This window comes from Alternaria arbusti (genome assembly GCF_024043155.1).
Source record: "Alternaria arbusti strain BMP 1465 chromosome Unknown scaffold_5, whole genome shotgun sequence".
NCBI classification, from domain to species: domain Eukaryota; kingdom Fungi; phylum Ascomycota; class Dothideomycetes; order Pleosporales; family Pleosporaceae; genus Alternaria; species Alternaria arbusti.
Window position 1 is genome coordinate 13,046 of NW_026249945.1, and position 21,225 is coordinate 34,270.

At 52.3% G+C, this 21,225-nt stretch overlaps 10 protein-coding genes across 10 annotated transcripts; 5 read left to right on the forward strand and 5 right to left on the reverse strand.

The window, feature by feature from the left end:
• Positions 1-271: 271 nt before the first annotated feature.
• On the reverse strand, positions 272-1,276 carry J4E86_004499 (uncharacterized protein; the record flags this gene model as incomplete). Its single annotated transcript, XM_051445037.1, has 2 exons — positions 272-1,022; positions 1,116-1,276. The coding sequence occupies 2 exons, from the start codon at positions 1,274-1,276 to the stop codon at positions 272-274; spliced, it is 912 nt and encodes a 303-aa protein (XP_051303134.1).
• Positions 1,277-2,059: 783 nt separating this feature from the next.
• J4E86_004500 (uncharacterized protein) lies at positions 2,060-6,298 on the reverse strand (the record flags this gene model as incomplete). The annotated part of the gene is made up of 4 exons (XM_051445038.1): positions 2,060-2,161; positions 2,212-3,021; positions 3,069-3,650; positions 3,695-6,298. 4 exons carry the CDS (start codon positions 6,296-6,298, stop codon positions 2,060-2,062), a joined length of 4,098 nt encoding a protein of 1,365 aa, XP_051303135.1.
• A 926-nt stretch (positions 6,299-7,224) lies between these two features.
• J4E86_004501 (uncharacterized protein) lies at positions 7,225-7,617 on the forward strand (the record flags this gene model as incomplete). Its single annotated transcript, XM_051445039.1, has 1 exon — positions 7,225-7,617. The coding sequence occupies one exon, from the start codon at positions 7,225-7,227 to the stop codon at positions 7,615-7,617; it is 393 nt and encodes a 130-aa protein (XP_051303136.1).
• A 386-nt stretch (positions 7,618-8,003) lies between these two features.
• On the forward strand, positions 8,004-9,242 carry J4E86_004502 (uncharacterized protein; the record flags this gene model as incomplete). The annotated part of the gene is made up of 3 exons (XM_051445040.1): positions 8,004-8,144; positions 8,261-8,419; positions 8,472-9,242. 3 exons carry the CDS (start codon positions 8,004-8,006, stop codon positions 9,240-9,242), a joined length of 1,071 nt encoding a protein of 356 aa, XP_051303137.1.
• Positions 9,243-9,422: 180 nt separating this feature from the next.
• Positions 9,423-11,174, reverse strand: J4E86_004503 (uncharacterized protein; the record flags this gene model as incomplete). The annotated part of the gene is made up of 1 exon (XM_051445041.1): positions 9,423-11,174. The coding sequence occupies one exon, from the start codon at positions 11,172-11,174 to the stop codon at positions 9,423-9,425; it is 1,752 nt and encodes a 583-aa protein (XP_051303138.1).
• Positions 11,175-11,633: 459 nt separating this feature from the next.
• Positions 11,634-13,259, forward strand: J4E86_004504 (uncharacterized protein; the record flags this gene model as incomplete). Its single annotated transcript, XM_051445042.1, has 1 exon — positions 11,634-13,259. The coding sequence occupies one exon, from the start codon at positions 11,634-11,636 to the stop codon at positions 13,257-13,259; it is 1,626 nt and encodes a 541-aa protein (XP_051303139.1).
• Positions 13,260-13,699: 440 nt separating this feature from the next.
• On the forward strand, positions 13,700-14,502 carry J4E86_004505 (uncharacterized protein; the record flags this gene model as incomplete). Its single annotated transcript, XM_051445043.1, has 2 exons — positions 13,700-13,785; positions 13,833-14,502. The coding sequence occupies 2 exons, from the start codon at positions 13,700-13,702 to the stop codon at positions 14,500-14,502; spliced, it is 756 nt and encodes a 251-aa protein (XP_051303140.1).
• Positions 14,503-15,171: 669 nt separating this feature from the next.
• On the forward strand, positions 15,172-15,891 carry J4E86_004506 (uncharacterized protein; the record flags this gene model as incomplete). Its single annotated transcript, XM_051445044.1, has 1 exon — positions 15,172-15,891. One exon carries the CDS (start codon positions 15,172-15,174, stop codon positions 15,889-15,891), a length of 720 nt encoding a protein of 239 aa, XP_051303141.1.
• An 800-nt stretch (positions 15,892-16,691) lies between these two features.
• Positions 16,692-17,349, reverse strand: J4E86_004507 (uncharacterized protein; the record flags this gene model as incomplete). The annotated part of the gene is made up of 2 exons (XM_051445045.1): positions 16,692-16,873; positions 16,926-17,349. 2 exons carry the CDS (start codon positions 17,347-17,349, stop codon positions 16,692-16,694), a joined length of 606 nt encoding a protein of 201 aa, XP_051303142.1.
• A 2,364-nt stretch (positions 17,350-19,713) lies between these two features.
• Positions 19,714-20,755, reverse strand: J4E86_004508 (uncharacterized protein; the record flags this gene model as incomplete). The annotated part of the gene is made up of 2 exons (XM_051445046.1): positions 19,714-20,110; positions 20,163-20,755. 2 exons carry the CDS (start codon positions 20,753-20,755, stop codon positions 19,714-19,716), a joined length of 990 nt encoding a protein of 329 aa, XP_051303143.1.
• Between the last annotated feature and the right edge of the window lie 470 nt (positions 20,756-21,225).

Sequence of the window (21,225 nt, forward strand, 5' to 3'; positions counted from 1 at the left end):
CTGGTTCAGCGTTTGGAATGGATTGTCTTACTCGGTCGCCACGATAATGTAATTCGGTGGCTTAGAAAGATCGCGGTTGATAAGAACGTTTGTATAATCTTCAAAACGATAAGTATCGCCTGACGCATGAGGTAGGAGTGCTACCTAATCATCGACAAAGAGATGACTCGTTGCCAGAACGACGGTCATCAAGGATGTGTCCGATCGCTTTCATATGCCTAAAAGTACAATGTGGGGGTATCTAGAGGATTTGTGGGCAACAGAGGGACATCTAATGCCTCTCTCTGATAGGCAACGGCCCCATGACATACTCCATCCTCGCAGCGGACTCCTCATCAAACGTCTCGTGCAACTCTGAGTCCACATTCTGAGCTTGAGCCTCATCTTCTGCGTCCTCTTCAGCCTCCTTTCCTTTTCTCTCCGCTCCTCTTCCGGGTCGGCGGCTGTCCTCTGTACGAACGGAAGTTCCAGCTTGCGACCCCAATTCTTGATCATCTGGCTCAGAATCGTGGACATGGAACACTTCACACATCGCCTTCCTCATTCCCTCCAGCCGGTCCATGATGTCATCTTCGGAAAGATGTTTGGGAAAGGGTACTATCCGATCTTCGCTTGCGGAAGTCAAGCAGTCCATCAAGAACTGTTTCGGCAGGTCGTGCATCCATTCTTTGACATCCGCCTTCTTTCCAATCTTCACTACGGCGTCGACAGCTAGGTGACGTAGGGAAGAATTCGGAGTGGTAGCTTTGTATATGTTGAAAATACACTTGTACGGAAGATCGTCAGGGTTGTCGTAGATGCGCAGGAAGAATTCGTCTAGAACCGCATTTCGGAGCAAAATGATCCCTAATTCGTTGGCGAACATGAAGACATGGATGAGTCTACCGAAAGAGATTCTCTGATCAGTGATATCGTCCGAATCGGGTTGATTGAGGTAACCGGTCTTGAGGAAGTCGAGGTAGATGCGGAAATTGCGTGGTGATACATCAGGCAGGCTGAAGTACTCGGATAAGTCGTCCAGTCTAGATTATGTTAGTATGAGTTCGCTTGGTGACACTTGTGCGATATTGTGCAGGATGTCTCCAAAGTGAGGTAATAAGAGGTAGTAGACTCACTGATCGAAGAAGTAGTCAGACGTGTTGCGTAGTTGCCTCAACGGCGCGTCGAACACTTCGCTATCGCTGCCATAGCCGATTTCCAGCGATATCCGCTCGGGACCAAGCCATTTGCTAAGATCTCCGGGGAGGTTGCTGCAAGGTACGAAAGCCTCCGACATCCTGGTTCCGAGTGTTGACGAAGTCTTGAATCGCGGTGTGCTCCGATGTTGGAGCTACGGGAGAGAAGACGCAGAGTCACAATGGCCGTTATGGATGTTCAAAAATGGTCAAAGCGCGGTTACCTGGAAGCAAACGGTGAAGTGAAGGTGAACACGCGCACTTTCGAGGACCAGACATGGAAACGCGCACCGACTGTTTTGTGTAAAGAGGATATTGGCGGCTAGACCGCGAATTTATATGAATCTACCTCATACAAGAACGCTGGACAGGTCTGCAGACTACGTTGAAACAAGAACTTGCAAAGTAGATAAACTAACGTTAAAGTAGGCTCTCGGATGTTTTTTGTTCCCCTAGATTAGCGTGGATTTAGACAAGAAGACAAGACGACATCTGATAGTTGACGAAACGAGGGTGAGACTTAGGCGTTTGTGACCCTGAGGAATGACATCGAGCAGCACTTCCTAACGTACGTTCATGTGAGACATGATGTGACGGTCCTACGACACTTTAATTACCGCACAACACACCTGCCTACATTGAACACCATGGATATCATCTAGCTAGCTATCCTACTTCATATCAACTCGTATCTGCGAAAGCCTTCATATAGACGCCTCGCTGTCCATCCCACATACCATGAAGCGGATGCCACCGATAATACATTAGCTAAGTATACTCAACGCCCAAACGACACACAATGATGCAGAGGTATCAGAAAGCAAACGAACGCCAAAACAGTGACATGTGACATGTGACAAAAAGAGTCCACGGGTGGCTTTCTCTTATCGACGTGGGCCGCCCATGCCGCCCGTCATGCGACCACCGCCCGAGTTGAGACTCTGTCGTACGATCATTTCTGCCGCTTGCGCAGCGGCAAGGCGTTCCTGTTGTTCGTCAGTAAGCGTGAATATGGAAAAGGAATGGCGATGGGTACCTTCTGTCTGCTTCTGTCCTTCAGGTACCTCTCCGCCTCGGGCCTCATTCTCAGTATCCTCAAGATCATGTCGTCGTTAGGCTCAGCCTGTGCTTCCTTCCTCTTTTCTTCCTTGGCTTTCTTCATTGTGCCAAGATTGCGCGACAGCATAATGGTCTTGTGTTTCCTGGTCGGCATCCCGACAAGTCCCGCGGCACCACCAAACTGGTGGCCCATAGCAGGCGGCGCCGACATGCGGTTCAGGCGTTGGGATTGTTCTTGCTGTCGTCGTGCACTAGCTGCAGCCATTGATTCGGACGTACGGATCAGGTCTTCAGTAGCTTCAAAGTAGAAGAAGTTGAGGTTCTGAAGCTCATGGTACTTGGGTGACTTGAGCACGTCCATGGGTACACCCTCAACATTCCCATCCTCATCTACAGCGTGGAAAAAGTCGAAAAGCATCTTCAGCCACTTGAACACAATGTCAAGCTCTTGTTGTGTCAACGGGCGCTGTTGCGAGAGCTTGTCGGATAGCGGAGGTACGAGTAGGGACTCTATGGTCGCGAGTGCCTCCTTCCAGAGTCTTGTCATAACCATGATCATTGCAGCGTCTGTCAGCGTCTGCTTCATGATCGCGAAGTTTTCGTCAAAGTAGACGAACAAAGGACCGAGAGCTTGCGTGACGTCCTGTTGTGTAGGGCCTTGAATGACAGACATAGGCCTGGCTTGTCGGAAGTTTCCTAAGTAGTTGGTGACCTTCGATGCTACGCCCTTATTGAGCAAGGCATCAAGTGAGCGACGCGAAAGCTTGTAGCCGATGAACGATGAAAGCTGCCATTGTTAGCGCAAATTGTGTATTGTAATGGCAATACGCCTACCTTGTCTGTGATCTTCCGTGTCATGTCACGCTCAGTCCTCTTAAGTGTTCTGAACGACTTGCCGAAGTAGAACTGGATATCGTCTCGCTCGCCTTCCATGCTCACACGCAGCAACAGACGACCCTGCGTATCCAAGTCAAGCCAGTATTCTCGGGGCATATAGTCCCGGAAGTGTGATGGATCGAGCTTGAGAGACGTCCGGCCGACGCAGTCATGGTCGCCCATAGCGTCCCAGTCCCAGATTGTTGCAACGACGTTCAGCGGGCCATTAGTCGTGATGTCAATTGTCTCGTCCCAACGAGGGTTGAGGTTGCGGTAGATGACCCGAGTCTTTGCCAGACGCTTTTGATACTCATCACCAAGCACAACGTATGGATCACTTAGACCATTCATGTCGCAAGCTTTCAGGTCTTCAGCCTCGATGATTTTGATGGTGAAGACGAAGTTGTTGTTTCGAAGGCGTTGTGTCGGTGGTGGGGAATGCTTTTGGATGACTTCGGCGCACGCATCGACGCCAATCTCGCGCTCGAGCTTATCTAGTTGCTGCATTGCATACTCAATGTTGTTGAGTTTGACAAGCGACTGTATTCGTAAGCATTGAACATGTCATTGAGTCGAATACTTACCTCTGGGTAGAATTGAAAGGGCTCGACCTTCTCTTTCTGGCTGTAGAAGTCCTTGACAGTCGACAACCACTTCTCTGATTTGGTCTGATGAGCGGCAGCCTCCTGCTCAGGGGTCAAGCGATCCATCTCCTTGGCGAACTTCTGCTCAACAAGTTCGCAGTATCTCGCAAGTGCGACACCGATCGATTTCGACACAGCAGTCATGAATTTGGCGTATTGGACATCGTTATCCCAGTTTAGTGAGACAATCTGCTCGATACTCTGATTGAAGGACCGGAAGACATCCACGACCGAGACACTGTGGCGCTCCTCGTCTGAAGGAATGGGGTTCTGCGATTCGATCTGGAATTGGTCTGCCTTGAAAGCGTTGTCAACCCACCCAATAAGGTTTTGATCCGTCATCTGAATCCATCTCCACACAAAGTCCTGTAGCTGATCTTCGATGCTAAAAGCAAAGTTTTTGCCTGGTAGAGCATCGCTGTGTATGCGGCGTATCTCAACAAGCTCTTTGTACAAGTCGAAGCCATCCTGTACGGGTACATCCTCTCCTTTGCTTTGAGCAACGTCCATGATCCGAGCGACAAGGTCCCGCGCATCTGCGGCGTAAGAGGGAAACATCTTCTCAACGAGGCAATTCATGGGACTAGCACCCATGACCTCTGGGTTCTTGCGGTAGCGCTTCTGTATCCGCTCGCATAGCTTGACCACAGCACGACCCAGCTCAATGACATGGTAGAACTCCCATTCTTCTTTGGTGTCCGGGATGTGCTTCGCTAGCAGCTCTCGGTATACGTCGCCAGCCTTGTCCCTTAGTCCGTGACGCAATTGTTCAGTGAACTGATCCATGTCTTCTTCGGTGCCGGGGAAAGTAGGGTCGTCGTAGATGTGGGTCTCAAGTATGTACATCACCGGTCCGAGTGCAGGCGGTTTGGTGTCGTATACATGCATCATCAGCTCATACAACTCTCTTAACAGGCAGTCGTGCAACGTTGACAGAATCTGCTGGTTGAGAGTGTAGTCCTGGATTGTCCATTTCGTTCGGTCAAACAACGACACTTGTACTGGAATATGGCTCATTCGATTGGACTTCTTGTCAGCTGGCGGTGGTTCCTTGACATAGTTGAAGGCAGCATCGAGGGTATCCAGACTGATGTCTTGGTTAATGTACTTGTCGCGTATGACGTCTAGGAACAAGACGAGACGGGAAAATTGTGGTATCCTCCATCGGAGGGCTATCTCATTCAAAAGCTCAGCCGATTGTTTTGACAGTAGCTTCACAGACGGGTTCTCGTTGGTAGCTTCGGATGGTTCGAGGTCGTTGTCCGCCAGATCATACGTCAGTGCTTCATTCAGTATCGCACGATAAGTGGCACGTGGATCTGAAGGTATGAAGGTATAGGATGAGCTATCATTTGGGTCGTCGTTGAGGCTGAGCCCGTTCATATCCACAGACTGGTCAATGACATATGAGGAGCCGTTCTCTGACGACATAGAACCCTGCCTCGAACCGTCTGAGTAGCCGGGGTCCAAAGAAGCATTGGGCTTGAAGTGTGGCACAGATCCGGGTGAACTCTTTGCGAGCTCGGGGTTGGACTGGATGATTGCCAGTATCATCTGCGAGAGGTCTGGCACCTCTTGGTTCTTCCATGCCTCGTACGCCTCCTCGGTATCGAAGTCGTCACTGTTCAGCGTCTTCTTGGTCATGAGACTGAGGTGCGCCTGGTATGTCTTGAGATCCTGCAGCGCAGCCTTCTCCGTCCATACGGACTTGTATCGGTTGATATCGGCTTGTACATCGGAGTACCCTACAGCGAAGATGCGTGACACTACCAAGACGAGGGGCATGTCCTTGACTTCATAACTTCGCGGAACCTCGACTTCGACTGTTGTGCCACCCTGACCGCCATTGCGCTGGTTCTCCGCCGCCAAATCTTGGTCGTGTACGAGTAACTTCTTCTCCATCGTGGCCAACCGATGCGCAAGTTCGGGTCTGTCCTTTTGCCAGTCATGGTCTTTGAGGCAAGAGCTGACAAGACGTAGGAAGAGAGCGACGTGCCGATCTACCATGAGCTTCCAGCTGTCATCTCCAGGCGCCTTCCCCTTTTGCAGTTCCTTTGTGGCGTTGGAGTAGAAAATCAGAAGAAGGTCCTCGACTCTCCTATCTTTGTCCATGTTCTTCCTGAACGACGGGTCCTTGAATGCATTCAGGAAGACGGCGAACGTTCGCTTGACCGTGGCATCCTGGAACTCAGGCATGCGCTCCTGCCCCATCAACACCTTTGTGATCCGTTTGTCCAGTGCAGCCATGAAGTCGCGGGGGAAGCGCGTGCTCTTGGAGTCCCGTATGAGGGAGAAGTCCTTCATGAGGTCGTTTATCGAGGTCGACGATCGCTGGACATGTTTGGGCGCGGCGGGGACATGTTGCACCCGCTTCTGCCGGGGTTGGAGGAGGTATGCGAGGTATGCCGCGCGGAGGGCATAGAGATAGGCATCTTGGGCCGTGACGGGGCGCTTCCCCTGGGCGTTGGCTGAACTGCGTCGTCGCAGGCGGTCCTGGGCCTGGAGGCTGTTGATGCGGCGATTGCTCCCCCGGGTGCCGTCCATGGTGGAGTGCGTGGGAGGATTCAATGGCGTGGGTGGAGGAGTGCGGCCGCGGTTGGGCGCATGTCACGGCGGTGGTGGTGTAGTGCGTGCTCCCGGGCTGCAGCTGCCCAGTGGGATGTCCTAGCGGGGTCGTGCCTTCTCTTGCAATTTCTCCTACAGCGTGGCGACTCTGTCACTGGCCCTGAGCCGTCGTTTTCACTCTCGACCGAGGGTTGCTACTGCCGGCGGTATCTCTGGGCGTCGCGTCGTGGCCGACGTGGTTCCTGGTGGCGCGGAAGATCCACCGGAGTGCGTCACACGCTGTTGGGTGCAGGGAGCCAGGAGCCTCATATCGCGCTGACGGGGTCCGGCCACCTTGAAACAACGTTTTAATTAGCCGCGTGTTTCTTGCTTGATAGCGCCATGTCAGCGTCGCTGCTAACATTGAAACAAACAGCCGTTTTACTAGTAGAGATGCCCTCATCTGCACATTGTGCATCTTATCGCCATGGTACCAAGCACGTGCTAGCCATGGAGAGCTTCCGCTTCACCCACGCGTATCGATAGCGCGCCTCTACCATCGCACCTCCTACCACACACACGGATGCCCATCGCACATTGTAGCACCGGCTTGCTGGTATAGCCCGCGTTGAGTGGTGTATGCCTCCAAGCTCGGCACCCGTCGGCCCATTCACATGAAGGGCAGGAACTATGCCCAGGTGAGCGCCTGCTGTCCCCTACAACACTATAGCAGTCGCGTACCACAGCCTGTGCCTCAGAACGTCGCCTTGGTCTCCTTGACCGAACATACAGCATAACGCAAGAAAATATCCCAAGTAGCCACATCCAGCGAACCGGTTCGTGCCAGCTGAAATCTACTCTACCTACCCGAACACACTGGCCATTCGCGTCAGACGATACAATCGTACAACCGCCTCCACGCCATCATGCCGGAGTCGCAAAGTCCCACAAACGCCGCCGACCGGCCCCGCCTTACCGAAGCTCAAAAGAAAGAGAACCACATCCGTTCCGAGCAGAAGCGACGCGAAGCGATTAGAGAAGGCTTCGACCGACTTGCCTCAATAGTACCCGGCTTGGAGGGACAAGGCCGAAGCGAGGCAGTTGTGCTCGGGGGTGCCATCAAGCTCATGCGCGAGAAGATTGTGGAGCGACAGCAGATCATCGCCGACGCCAAGGCGAAGGGGATCGACACAACGGGATGGGAGTTGGACAAGGACACGATGGAGGCATGCGCTAGGCAGATGGAGCGGACGCTGGCCGAGGAGCGACAGGCGGAGAAAGAAGAGAACAGTAATGGTGTTGAGGTGAAGAAGGAGTAAGGATGCACGCGTTCCACCCGGTATACACGGGATGAGAATGGGCTGTGATACTGGAACATGCGTACAAGGCGTATACGCGTCATATTGCTAGGAAGCAGCAAGACACCCTTTGACTTTCCGCATAAGTCGCGTGGGGAGACTCTCCGGTCAGAAGTAAAGTGCATTTCTTCGCTATCCTCAAATCAAAATGATGATTAATCCAACTAAGACTTGAGACAAACTAAGAACAGAGCGCATCCATGTAGTAGACATTCACCCGTGCACACACCATTTGCTTATCGATAAGACCCAAAATTATCTTTCACATGAAAGAAGCCCCACCAACCACCAAACTGACATCTTGCATATCAGTCTAACCTGATCCAACCCCAGTTCAGCATTTCATCATGGCATTCAGTTTCGGCTTTTCAGGCGACGACATAGAAGAAGACCCCAACGATGTGCAAGAGCAAGGGCAACAGCAAACAACGACAGATCGCAATGTCCCACCACCTATTGCGGCCAAAGCACATGATCTCGATGAGCTGGTAGGTATGCGCTTTTGAACTTTGTATAGACATGGGACAATCTCTCAATTCCTTACCCTTCTCTCTCATCGAGATGATGAAGATGTTCTTACAAGCGATACTAACAAGGGTCCTAGCTAGCCAGCCTCCCAGACAAACTCTCCTACTCAACCATCAACATAACCAGCCCCAAAGGCTTCACAACTCGTCTGCCCCGCCGCGAACTCTTCGATGTGCGCCTTCAACTCATGGCTGAAGACGATGGATCTTCCCAAACACCTCTGACAGGTCTCGATGTAATGCCTTCCTATCCCCTCCTTCCATCCACAAACTGACACTCACCCAAAGGACTCCGACCTCCGCCAAAACGTCTACGAAGGCGGCTACAAGACCTGGGAATGCAGTCTCGATCTCGTCCGCTACCTGCTCGATCGTGGACCGCGGAAAGATCTCGATGACCTCATGCGCGTCGGTCATGTTATTGAGATGGGTTGCGGGTCTGCGCTGCCTTCGCTTCTCCTTTTTCAGTACGCGGTTACGAACCAACTTGGGATCTACTTCACTCTAACAGATTACAACGCCGACGTTCTACGGCTTGTGACTCTACCCAATCTAGTTCTGACATGGGTGGGTACGCTAAACGCTGAGGAGAGTGCAGCGCTGTTCCCTGAGGCGGGGAATCCGCTCTTGGAACCGGCGGAGAATAGCGAGGTATATCTTACTCCTGAGATCCTAGCAGCTTTCAAGAAAGCGATGAGTGAAACTGGGATCACGATGACATTCATCTCGGGGTCTTGGACGCCGGTTGAGAAGCTCCTGGAGATGGTTCCTTCGTCTTCGGATTTGAACACGTTCATCTTGGGTTCGGAAACTATCTACTCGCCGGCTTCGCTCACGGCGTTTACCGATGCGATTGTCGCGCTGATGGGACGGGTGAAGACGGGTAAGACAATGGTAGCGGCGAAGAGAGTGTACTTTGGTGTTGGAGGTAGTGTGGATGGATTTAGAGAAGCTTGTGCACAGAGAGGATGTGTGGCCTACGAAATGGAATTTGAAGGCCTAGGCGATGGGAGCGATGGAGGTGTGAGGAGATGTTTGGTTGAGGTGCAGATGTATTGAATTTTGTAAACATGGTGGTTCATTGCGGTCATGAGTTATGAATGAGATGGGTATCTAGGGATGTACCAAGTAGAAATATAAAACCAAAAGGAAAGTAAAGACAATCTTGTGAACGCCGTCAAAAAATATCCAAGTACTAAGCCAGGTTTCTCCAAAGCTGCCTGTGTAGAGACGATCTTACTACTTCGCCCTCACGGTGACTGTCGGTCCAGGCAGCTCCCTTCTACCCTCACCTTCTTCGCCGCCACGCATAAGCCTCTTATACGTGTCCCCCTCAACCCTCATGTGCTCTCCACGACTGACCTGCAGCCTATCCACACCCTTCCCGATAGCATCGATATGGTACTCCAAAGGTAGATCACTTCTGTACCCCAACATCTCTGGCGCCGCAACTCCCTCACGCAAGTTCTCTAACTCGGCCTGGATCTCTTGCAGCTTCAGAAGTGTGCCAGATACATGATTGACCGCTCTCTTGCGATAGGCTCCGATGTTGGCAAGTAGATTAAGTGACTTGGTGTTGGCTTTTACATCCCCGCGGTTACCGCCGAGCTTCGTCCAAAGGCTTGAAAGAAGCTCCTCTTGTCTGCCTGTTATCGTCTGGTCATCGCCTGTTGCAATTTCGTAGATGGTGCCTAGTCGCTCATCAAGGTTGTGCAAAACAAGAAGCAGAGCTTGAGCTGTTTCGATAAGACGCGTAATCTCGTCTTTGTTCTTGCTGACGTGTGATACGTACTGGTCGAAGATGCGTTGTTGGAGCGTTGGCGGTGGCGCGACGAACGCACCCGTGACCTGGTTGATAACTCGGCCAACGGCGCCAATGGAAGCCTCTTTCTCCGAGATACCAGACAACACGTTCATCGTCCAAGTGTTTGTCGCAATTACACGGTCTATAGCTGCCCCTATCCGACTGTTGTAACGAGACAGATCGACGGAAGCCTCGTTGGCTGTTTGTACAAAGTACTCGAATTCATTGTCCAAGGCCTTGCGGCTCGGAAGACGAGAGTGCTTGACAAGAATACGCAAGTCGCGAATAGCAAGCTCGGAGTTCTTGATCGTGGCGGGCAGAGCAGAAGTATCTTTCGATGCGTCCAGGATATCCTCGAATCGACTTTGAACATTGATGAGTTCCTCAAAGTCGGCCTGAGGTTCTGACGTGTCTAGCGTAGCGCATGCGGGGATGAGGTAGGAAGAGCCTGGTATCGCGCAAACAGGCCCCATTACAGCGTTCGATACTGTGGATCGTAGTATCCCGGATGCTAGCTGGATGCCGAAGACTAGGATGCCAACGCCGAGGGCGACCCCTAAGAACGGCTTGATAAAGTGTCGCATCGCGTAGGAGAAGATGTCTAGGAAGTGGGCGAGGAGTGGTGCGGCGACGTTATCCCAGAAGAGGTTCACGTAGTGCCATGGGCTCACTTCTTCCTGGTTTTGTTGTGGCGCTTGCGGATATCCGCTGGCAGGCCCTTTCGTGAAAGAGCTGCCTAGTGCAAGGGGCGAGTCTGATGGGCGGTTTTGGGTCGTGTTTCTTACTCGGTTCCGCGGCTGGGATTTTGGACCTGGCGAGCCGCCGTAACCACTTGGCGAGTTACTCATGGAAGGCATGATGAAGCTCGGCTCGGATGCGTCTTGTTTCGGTGTTCTGTCGGGTCCTATCCTTTGCGACTGGCTGGCTTTGGTCCGACTTGCTGGCTTTCTCACGGGCCGAGCCTGCGTTTGCGCCGTAGGTGTTGACTTGCTGAGATGATTGCGCTTAGGTCTGGGTGTCACGGTCCTCCGTGGTTCTTGTACAGTTTCTTTGTCAGAGTCCTCTAGTTCCAATTCGCTGGCTTCGTCGCTGGCCGAGTGAATGGAGCCTTCGTCACCGGATGCGTAGTCAGCGTCGGCCCAGCTACTTCCCAAGCTGTGTTCGAGTCGCCGTGAACGTGCGCTCATATTCCAAGTCGATGGTATCTAGGATCTGTGACGTAGGGCTGACGGTTGAGTGGGTCAAGGTAAGAATGCAATACAGAGCAGGGGGTAGTTATAGATTTAGGCAGTGGTGTGTCTAGTGATGACCCAAACTGTCTCACTGACTGCCTTTGTGTCGTTGTAGGAGGCTGGGTAGAACCGGTTGCCACTTCCTACGTGTGACGTGGGGCCTGCCAATCAGGCTTCTGGCGCATACTGTGTCTTAGTGCGTCGCAGAGACATCAAGCACTTTTGTTGTTAGTGGAGTTCCAGAGCGATGGCCCTAGCACCGTACCTGTAGTACCTGACCGCGTTTGGGGTTTAAGTGGTGTTGGCGTACAGACGCGTCGACGTCATGTTCGAGCTCGCGTGTGCCAAGACGACTAGTCCAGAAAGTGCATCCTGAACACCACGCGAAGTTGGTGCAGGAGTCAAGACTTTCCGATGCCACTACGCCAGCTTTCCCTCGCGCTACGGACTGCAAGACGGGCGCAATTAGAACCAACGAGGTGGCGCCAACATGGACGTCTTTTCGCGCGCAGCTGCTCTTGTTCTGCGCCCCACCAGTTGCAGCACACGGTGACCGTCTCGTCTGAAGCACCCGCCAGTGCGCAATTGAACCCTACAGCCGGTACCCCGCCTACACCTCCTCTCGACCATCGAGCCCTCGCGCAAACACACAATCTCTTCATCACATCTCCATATAGCCCCGGCTCGCCGCTTATCCTTCCCAACGGTGCCTATGTCTTCCAGAAGTTGCAGTCTTTCCTGCGAGCGCAATATCCGCAATTCGGCTTTCAAGAGGTCATCACGCCCATGATATACAAGAAGTCGCTATGGGAGAAGTCCGGGCACTGGGAGAACTATGCAGAGGACATGTTCAGTGTGCAGGGAAGAGGGACAACAGCGCAGATACCTGAAGCAGAAGGCGGAGAGGACGGCGAGTTCGGTCTGAAGCCCATGAACTGCCCCGGCCACTGTTTGCTGTTCAGGGACGAGATCAAGAGTTACAGGGATCTCCCAGTCAGACTCGCCGATTTCAGCGCTCTGCACCGGAACGAGATCTCAGGCGCCTTGACAGGACTGACCAGAGTCAGGCGGTTCCATCAGGACGACGCGCACATCTTCTGTCGACCAGACCAAATTCTAGCAGAGATTGAGCAGACGCTCCAGTTTGTGGGCATGGTATACAACACGTTTGGACTGGGACCCTACAAGCTGCTTCTCTCTACTCGGCCCAAAGACAGCTTTATCGGCACCATCGAGGAGTGGGATCGTGCAGAAGAGCAGTTGACTACTGCGTTAAACAACATCGGGAGTGAATGGGCAATCAACGAGGGAGACGGAGCGTTCTATGGCCCAAAGATTGACATCATCTTGAAAGACTCGAACGGCAAGGAGCATCAGACGGCAACCATACAGCTCGACTTCCAGCTGCCACAGCGCTTCGATCTGCAATACCAAGCATCACCGGAAGAATTGGAGGCAGGACCGCAGTCGTCTATGGATGCAGGTCTGGATCCGGCTCTTCGCCGCCCAGTCATTGTACATCGCGCCATCTACGGTTCCATCGAACGCTTCATGGCTTTACTGATCGAACACTACGCCGGCAAATACCCGTTCTGGCTTTCGCCTCGGCCAGCCATCGTCTTGTCGCTAAACTCAGACCCAAAAGTCCTCGAACATGTCTCGCGCATTCAGTCTGTCCTTTCCGGTCTCACACCCTCCGACGCACCAGCCACGTCCGCATCGTCACCCAGGCCCTTACCGTTATCGACTATACACCTGCCTATCGATGTCGATACAAGCGACCGCTCGCTCGGAAAGAAGATCGCCGAGGCAAGAACAAAGAAGTACAATCACATCATTGTGGTTGGCGGCAAAGAGGTTGAGAGTGGTAGCATGAATCTTCAGATCGTGAACCAGCCAAACGAGGAGTCCACTATAGAAGCTCTGCAAGCCTCCTTGGGAAAGACCCTCACTGAGAGAGAGCGAACAAAGGCCACCGTGAACGTTGACCTGGACGGCGCCAGGAAATACTTCGAGAACCTGGCCAACTCGTTCTTGTAATAGAAAGTCGATTCGGATTCAACCCCCTGTTATGCTCAATTGTATGTCATTGTGATCGCACCGTGTTTAGTCTCGCTGTTGTGTCTGCTTGTATGTGCATGTCATAGTTATGGGCCGCTAAAGATGGCATGTAGCACGTTACTTCGAGATAGTATCCTGGTATGCTCGAAGAGAAGGTAGTAGGGAGAATACACAAGCTCTGCAAATGCTACCATACCCCGTGGCATTGTCAATCGACTGGCAGTATCTAGGTAGAGAAGTCTGCTGGTATCTTCGCATGTTTTCAGAGTCGATTTGTCGATTGATGTTTTTACTCTTACTTTCACCTTCACTTCCACTCTCACCGAGCGTCCGCCAAGACAATTAGTGGTACCTTCGAATTCCCTCTCCTTTGCCAACCGCGTCAACAAAGTAACTTGTCTGCGACTCCATCTCACGTGATGGCGACACCAGCACCGTCCACTGACGACGTCGCGCAAATCCCGGAGCCGATCCCCTGTGCTTACCCACCCGCAAAACCACCAGCGTGAGTCCGAAACAGACAAAGCTATGAGCCCTTACTAATAGTCACAGCCACGTCTACGACACCATCATTACCGTCGCAGTCGGACCCGATGACGCCAAGAAAAAGTTCGAGATCTATCGGGGACTACTGTGTCACTTCTCAAGCTATTTCGATCGCATGCTGAATGGATCGTTCCGGGAAGGCGGCTCGACCCATCTTCGTCTCAGGGATGTCGACGCCGAAACCTTCCACGTCTTCTACTATTGGCTCAACTCCGGAATTGTGGACTTCACCAACGGTGACGCATCGACCCCAGCAAGCCGAATTTGGAAGAACGCTATTGATGCCTACATATTCGCCGACTTTCATCAAGCGCAAGTCTTCAAGAACGCTGTCTTCGATTCTCTGTACCTCTTCACCGAAACAAGCAACATCATGTCAACTGGTGTTACAGAGAGCCTGTATACCAACACATGTGAGCAGGACGCTATGAGAAAGTTCCTAGTATATTCAGCGGCCGCGACCTTCTCGTTTGATGGCTTGAAACAGGGTGGATTTGAAGATTGCGCGAAGGAGTTCCTCCTTGATGTCATCCTTGCATGTCGGGAGCGGAAATTTGTGCCAGGTTTGTCAGATATCGAGGAGGTCACTTGGTGCACGGGTATGCGCAAGAATTTCTGCAAAGAATACCATATACACGAAGAGATGGAGGGTTCTCGAGAAAAAGGGAAGTCGTGAGTCTGTCTGTTTTGCATGGCTTTCCAGTGGCAGTAGCAGTGGTCGGTCCATTGAAAAGTTAGACTTAAAGTGTAGGATCGGAACAGTGTCGGCTTGTCGCTCAGATCATAGAGGTATATGATGGATACGTTGTAAACCAATCTCATGTGGCTCTTACAAATGAGAATGAGGTGTCCTTTTCCGGAATCAGTTTACGTGCCGTGGCTCTACTCCTCGCACATCGTCTCTGATCAGATCGTCGAAGCACTGGTTGCGATAGTCCCCGTACATACTAAAGATACAGCCCAAGATCATTCTAAGTGCTATACGAGGTCATCGGGTTCATCCTGACGCGATGCATGGTTTCCTTGCGACATTGAGCTTTCTGAGTCTGTTCCGAGACAACAATAATATGGTGACAATTCAAATTTCAGTACACATATCGACCCTTGTTTCGTTGGTCTCCTCATCACAGTTGAAAGCTTGTATAGCTGACCAGCGGTCCTGTTGCCTGCTGTTGGAAGTAATCGCGATGGCGCGAACCGTCTTCACCTTCACCTTCGCTTCGGCTTCTCGGCAAGTGGAGTAGGCTACCTACAAAGAAGTAAGCAAACAGGCTTTGCATCTTGTCAGACTTTTATCAAAATTATCTACTCTTTCGTTAACGAAAGCAACTCCAACACTGTTACAATGAGCCACCCACTACCACGGTGCGTACACCCATGGACCGCGCCTACCATCACCAACAAGCACGACACAGTCACGATCAAAGTTGGCGCCGGCGGCAATATCCAGCAGTATGACCTACATGTTGAAGCACTCAGAGCGCGCTCGCGACACTTCCACGAGGCCCTTCCAGCATTCTCAAACGAGGAGCGCACAGCGATCCACCTCGCGTGCTCTGCGCCAAAGCGATTCGACGCCTTCGCCAACTGGCTTTACAGCGGCAGCCTAGGCTCCAGCGATGACATTAATGTGAGATACCTCTTCTTATGCGAACTCCACGTATCTGCCGACACCTTCGATATCCCGCTCCTGCGCAACAAGATTGTGGACGTGTTCTTCAACAAGCTTTTGCGCGACGCCCAGCCACTGCCATACGACATCATGAAGTACATCGAGGAGCACCTGAGGGACTCTGCTTTGAGGACCATGATGCAAGACATCATGCTGAACTGCGGCGAGACGGAGGACATGGCGGAGTGGAAGGTCAACCTTGCGAAGGGCTTCAGGATGGAAGGTGGTAGAAACAAAGACGTCGCTGAGACAATTGGAAGGAATTCAAATGTGAGAGAGTACTTGGTCGCATTGAGGGGTAAGGTATGCGAGAAATATCACGAACATGTGGAGAGAGATGAGATGGTCGTGGAACGTGAGGAAGTGTGGTTCTTCGATCCACCTCTAAACTAAGCGGGGAGCACTTTTACATAGTACGAGACGTCCGACATATGGACGACAACGAGGTTGGAATGGAAAGAGTGGGATGCCGTAGTGGAATTTGATCCATGGATACATCCAGTTGTCATATTGTTCATGCGAACAAGTTGATCTAGCTGATCTCACTGAAACTCCGTCGTTGATATTATGACTCTTGACACAGTATAAGATGAACTTCTGTCGAACTATATACCTTGGTATGAAGGACTGTACTTGCAATGCATGTGCGGAGGTTGTGCATACCTGGGCAGTTCTTTTCAATGTTTGCACTAGCCTAACGCTAGTCTTCGTCGGGTAAGACCCTGATTTCGCCGGCTGACGTCATGAGCTTGCACGATGGAATCCGACTGCTGTCTCATCTCAAACCGACCTGCTTCAAAGATGATCCATGAACATTCCTATGGCGCTTCCTAGCCTCTTCTGCTGACGATCGGGGTATATCTGCACAACCGCAGCCATGCAACGCCGCGCAGCGCTTGGCCGCACCAAACAGAGTGTGGCGTACGAAATTCAATGTCGCCCAAAGCACCTTTTTGTTCGGCGCTCGCTGATCGGGGATGGCGTCGTGTTAACTACGCAGGAAGGCGCTAGACAGCGGTATAGGATGAAGGCAAGCGCAGCCAATCGCGTGTAAGTCGGTATATAACAAGACCGAAGAAGGGCGGTGATGAGTCCATGGAGTACACCGCAAACGGATCCTTCCGGTCCTTTAGTAGCTCGAGACTGCTAAGACACATGTCGCAAAATACAACTTCTTGACAGCGTCGTTGCCTTTAACGGAGATTGAAGCGTACCTTGTCTAGCACGCGGCTGATGGGCACAGGCTTCTCGTTCACAAAGGAAACCTCGGAATCGGTACGTTCCTCTACGAAAGAAGCTCGAGATGCCGGCGGCGATATCTCCGGATCAGCCGAACGCATCGTCAGCCATTGGGTGACAAGCATACCGAGACAGACTGAACTATGTATCAGCGTTTGTTGACCACAAGGGGCGAATCGTGAACTTACTATCAGCGAGGCACATAAGCAGACAAGCGTGGCTCATCTTGGCGAAGTTCCAGGCGAGAAACAGGCTATTGTTGCACAAAGTGACAAACAACATGAAGCCTGAGCCAACAACATTTCGAACCAGCATGACTCGCAAGTTGTTCCGAGAAGATACGGCCCGTCGTGTTCCTTTCATCCAAAGTCGGAGTCTCTGCATTGAAGAGCCAGTTGATGTACCAGCAGTGTCGCTTGCGAAACTGAATATCCTAGGTGCCGATGAGCCCAGTGCTGGTCGAAGCTGCCAGACGAAGATTCCCGTGAGAACAGTGTTCATTAGGATGTCCAGCACGATGATCGCAATCGTAGCCGGCCGCTCGATGCCTATCCTGCATTCACCTGTCTGGTGGTTCAAGATGGCCATTGGGTTGACAAACTGCCATCCCATGATCGCGAGGAAACCACCCGTGACAAAGATCCCTCCGAAGACATACAGCATATCCCTTGTGCGATCCACAAAGGGAGCTCGTACGATATGAACGCGCTCTAGCAAGAAGAGATATCTGTATGTGGTTCAGCATCCGGGTTTTGGGTGAGCGTCACGCACGAGTAAACACTTACAGTGCTATCTTGTCCGCGCTATACATGGCGATGCAGACTCGTATGGCAGCATGACATTGAGCATCCGTTTGCAGACCCAATCCAGCTACCTGTATGGCTGTGGCAAATAGAAAGGCCGAGCAGATGAAGCCTTGTGCGAATACAAGTACATCTGACACCCGAGTTTTGGACTTCTGGCCAGCCATGCGGCCTGCTCGATACCCTACGAAGCGGTTAGCAGAAGTTCTGAGCGACCTCTGGATGCGAAACGGTCCACATAAAATTCGAATGCACTTACCCTGGGCCAGCGCGAGAACAAATGCAAACAGTATGCATATGATGATCACTGTAACGCGATGTGGTGGCAGCTCGTCCAGGTTGACATGTTTGTGGCTTTCGTCCCGAGTAACAAGGAAAAGCGGAGACATTGGCTGCGCAGCCACACCAGCGATGGAGATTTGCGCAAAAGCAAATAATATCGCAAAGGTAGAAGATCGCATCAACGCTGCCAAGGTGTCCGTTGAGACATGGGGAGTGGTCTCACGACATATAGGTCCACGAAGCGAGCTCTGATCAAGTGTTCAAACTAATTTGCGTATTACGCCGTGGCAAGACTTCTCACTCAACGTCAATCAATCACAACACGGTATATCCTCGATCTATCGGATCGTAGGGCAATATGTCAAGGGCTAGCGCATCAGTGGACGAGTCACCGCTAAAGCTTACTTCAACGGTTCCGACGAGGGGAAGCTGGAGACAACTCCGTAGCGCCGAGCAAGCACCCCGTAGCGAGCCTTCCACGCGCTATGGTGCGGAGACGTTGCGCTACAGCCCTACTACTAGACACCGTTGGGCTCTAGAAGTCTTGATCAGCTGGAGAGTTTTGACCGCTGCTTCATGAGATGCAGAAGTCGCTTCAGCCACATGTTTGCGCCTCCAAAACGACCACCATGAAGGCTCTGGTTTCCAAATACCATGGTGGCATCTGAACGAGGCTATGCGCGTAAGCTTACGGCGACGAGGTCCGGAGATTCCAAGAGGCTTGGATCTCGGGTTGGGAAAAGGACCGGATGCCGCACGCCCCGGGCTTATCATCCAGGGCTGATACAGAGAGAACCTTGGAACCTTGGAAACCTTCGGGACGCGCCCTTATCTCTGGACCCTCATAATGCCCAGCAGCCATGTCATCCCGTAGTGGTAGCCTTCGTCATCGTTGGTTTGCGCTAAGTTCCTTCACATGTTATGGCTGTCGTTCCGACTCCACCTTGGCTATGTCACGATGCAGAACAGACATTGTGTAGTGTATGTTCTCCTAGGTCGCTTCACTCGTTTTGCCTCCCGATAGTCTAACTAATCAAGTAAGTGTTTGCGAACTGCAATAGGATTTCGGTCTTCTTTTTGGGCGTGCTCGGACGAAGAAGACCGGGATATCTGGAAGCCGTCAGAGGTGAGTGAAGGGTCTACCATGCACCCCTCAAGTATGTACTTTCTGTAAATTAAATCAAACGTCCAAGCCCTTTTAATGGCCCTGGGCAGAGACATGTAATCTTGCCAAGGGTACTAATAAGGAACGACAAGCCCAGTCTCCCTATTGGCCGTACCCTTCACTCCGCTGGGAATTCACCTACGCAATACCTATATCCATTCAAATGTTGTCCCACGAATGAGAAGTCTGATAAACATCTGTGGCAATCACTATGTATCTTTCGACCGTGGCCGCCGCCTTTATTACTTATTTGACAAAGACAAATGGGTGTTGATCATCTGTGACTGAAAGTCGTCTCTATGACTGGCACGCGATGTACTGAGCAAGGTAGTATGGTCGGTAGACGAGAGTAGAACGTAGATACAGCAGAGCTAAAAGCGGCAAGTGTCACGTAGCATACCGTTCTGTGTTAGCATGGAGCGCGGGTGAGTATGCGTACAAGGGTTCGTGTTTGTTTGGTCTATGTAGAGTACCTTGCTGTACATGGTTGCGCTTCGCTTGGAACGTAACTGCAAGTGCATACCCGTGGGCTGCCTCTCCACTACCCTAACAAAACTTCTCCATCGTTCATGAGCTCAAATCAGACTCGTAGCCTTCCCTACCGATAGCCATTGGCTCGATCGATGTCTGAATCCGTCAGTCGTCCTTACAAGAATCGCGTATGTTGGGCAATGCTGAGATTTCATTGTGCCAACAGGCGAATGGAAAGACGCTCGCTCACTCGGTCTACCAGCCAGAAGAGGTATTGGCATCGGCAGCTGCGGTGGTGTCGTCAGCCCAGTTGCCGCTCGACTCAACCGGAGTATCACCCCAACCGCCAGCCGCAGCGGTCGAGCCACCAGCATCGCCCCAGTCACCGCCAGCAGCCTCAGCAGGAGGCTCAGGGCAACGCTTCTCGCCATGACCGAAGTTGTTGCAGTTGCGGCACTTCACGCGGGACCAGTCACGAGGCTTGGGGCACTCGCGAGAAGCATGACCCTCCTCGTCGCAGTTACGGCACTTCATGACACGAGGCTTGTCGCACTCGCGCGACATATGACCCTCATCTCCGCAGTTGTGGCATGCGCGACCAGGACCACCAGCCATGGGCTTACGAGGCTGAGTGCACTCCGTCTTGCGATGTCTGACAAATGTTAGCTTGACACTCCAAAATGATCGACAAGAGTTCGACTTACCCAGTCTCGCCGCAGTTGAAGCAGGCTTGACCACCAGAGCCCTGAGGACAATCGCGCTTCTGGTGACCCGTCATACCACAGCCGAAGCAGGCACGGTCGCCGCCACCGCCACCTCCACCAGAGGGGCAGTCACGCTTTTGATGGCCAGTCTGACCACAGCCAAAGCAGGCCCGATCGCCGCCACCGCCGCCGCCGTTGTTGTTGTAGCTGGTAGTGTTTGCAGTAGAGAAACCGCCAGCAGAGCCCCAGCCGTCATTGGCAGTAGTCGTAGCGCCGCCGAAGGTGTCACCACCAGAGCCGAACTCGTTGTTGGCGTCAGCAAACTCGTTGGTGCCGCTGAACTCGTTGCCACCACCGAAGCTTGTAGCGTCACCGCCGAAAGTACCAGCTGGGTTCTTGGCCTTCTCTAACTCTTCGCGCTCTTTGGCTTCGGCCTCCCGGTGCTTCTTGGAGTTCTTGTGTCCATTCCAATCCTTTGTGAGGATCTCGCGGTCGCAGAGCTCGCAAACGGAGATACGAGCAACATGCTCCTTGGCCTTGGGGTATGGGTTGGATACCATGGTCGAATACAGGTTAGCCGGACCACGAGCCATGATGAGGACTGTGGAGGATGTGAGAGAGGTGAACTAGACACAGTTCGTTAGCTTTTTGCACTCCAGAGACGGCAGCAGTGCAGTGAAGCGCGACAGACGTCGGTCGAGCGCCTAAAGAATCCAGGCTGGAAGCAGCTTGGAGCTCGCGGTCTGCGCGCGACGCGTTCAAAACTGAGTGTGCGCACTTGCAAATTTGCGGAGCAGGCTGACTGGGCCTGGAGACCGACGTGTGAATACGCCAGAGGTGAGAGGAACTTACCTTGTATAAGCAGAGTATGCGTCGCAGGCGGTCGAAAATGAGGTCACTGTCTCTTGATCGTACAATTGGTCCCGCACGTCGTCGCTGGTGAGGTGGGGTCGCAGGAGCGGAGGTGAGAGCGTGGGAAATTTTATATAGGCAGGCGCGAGGCAGTGGACCCTGCACCAACGACAACAAACAGACGAAGCGAGACCGGGTAGGAGCCGAGTGA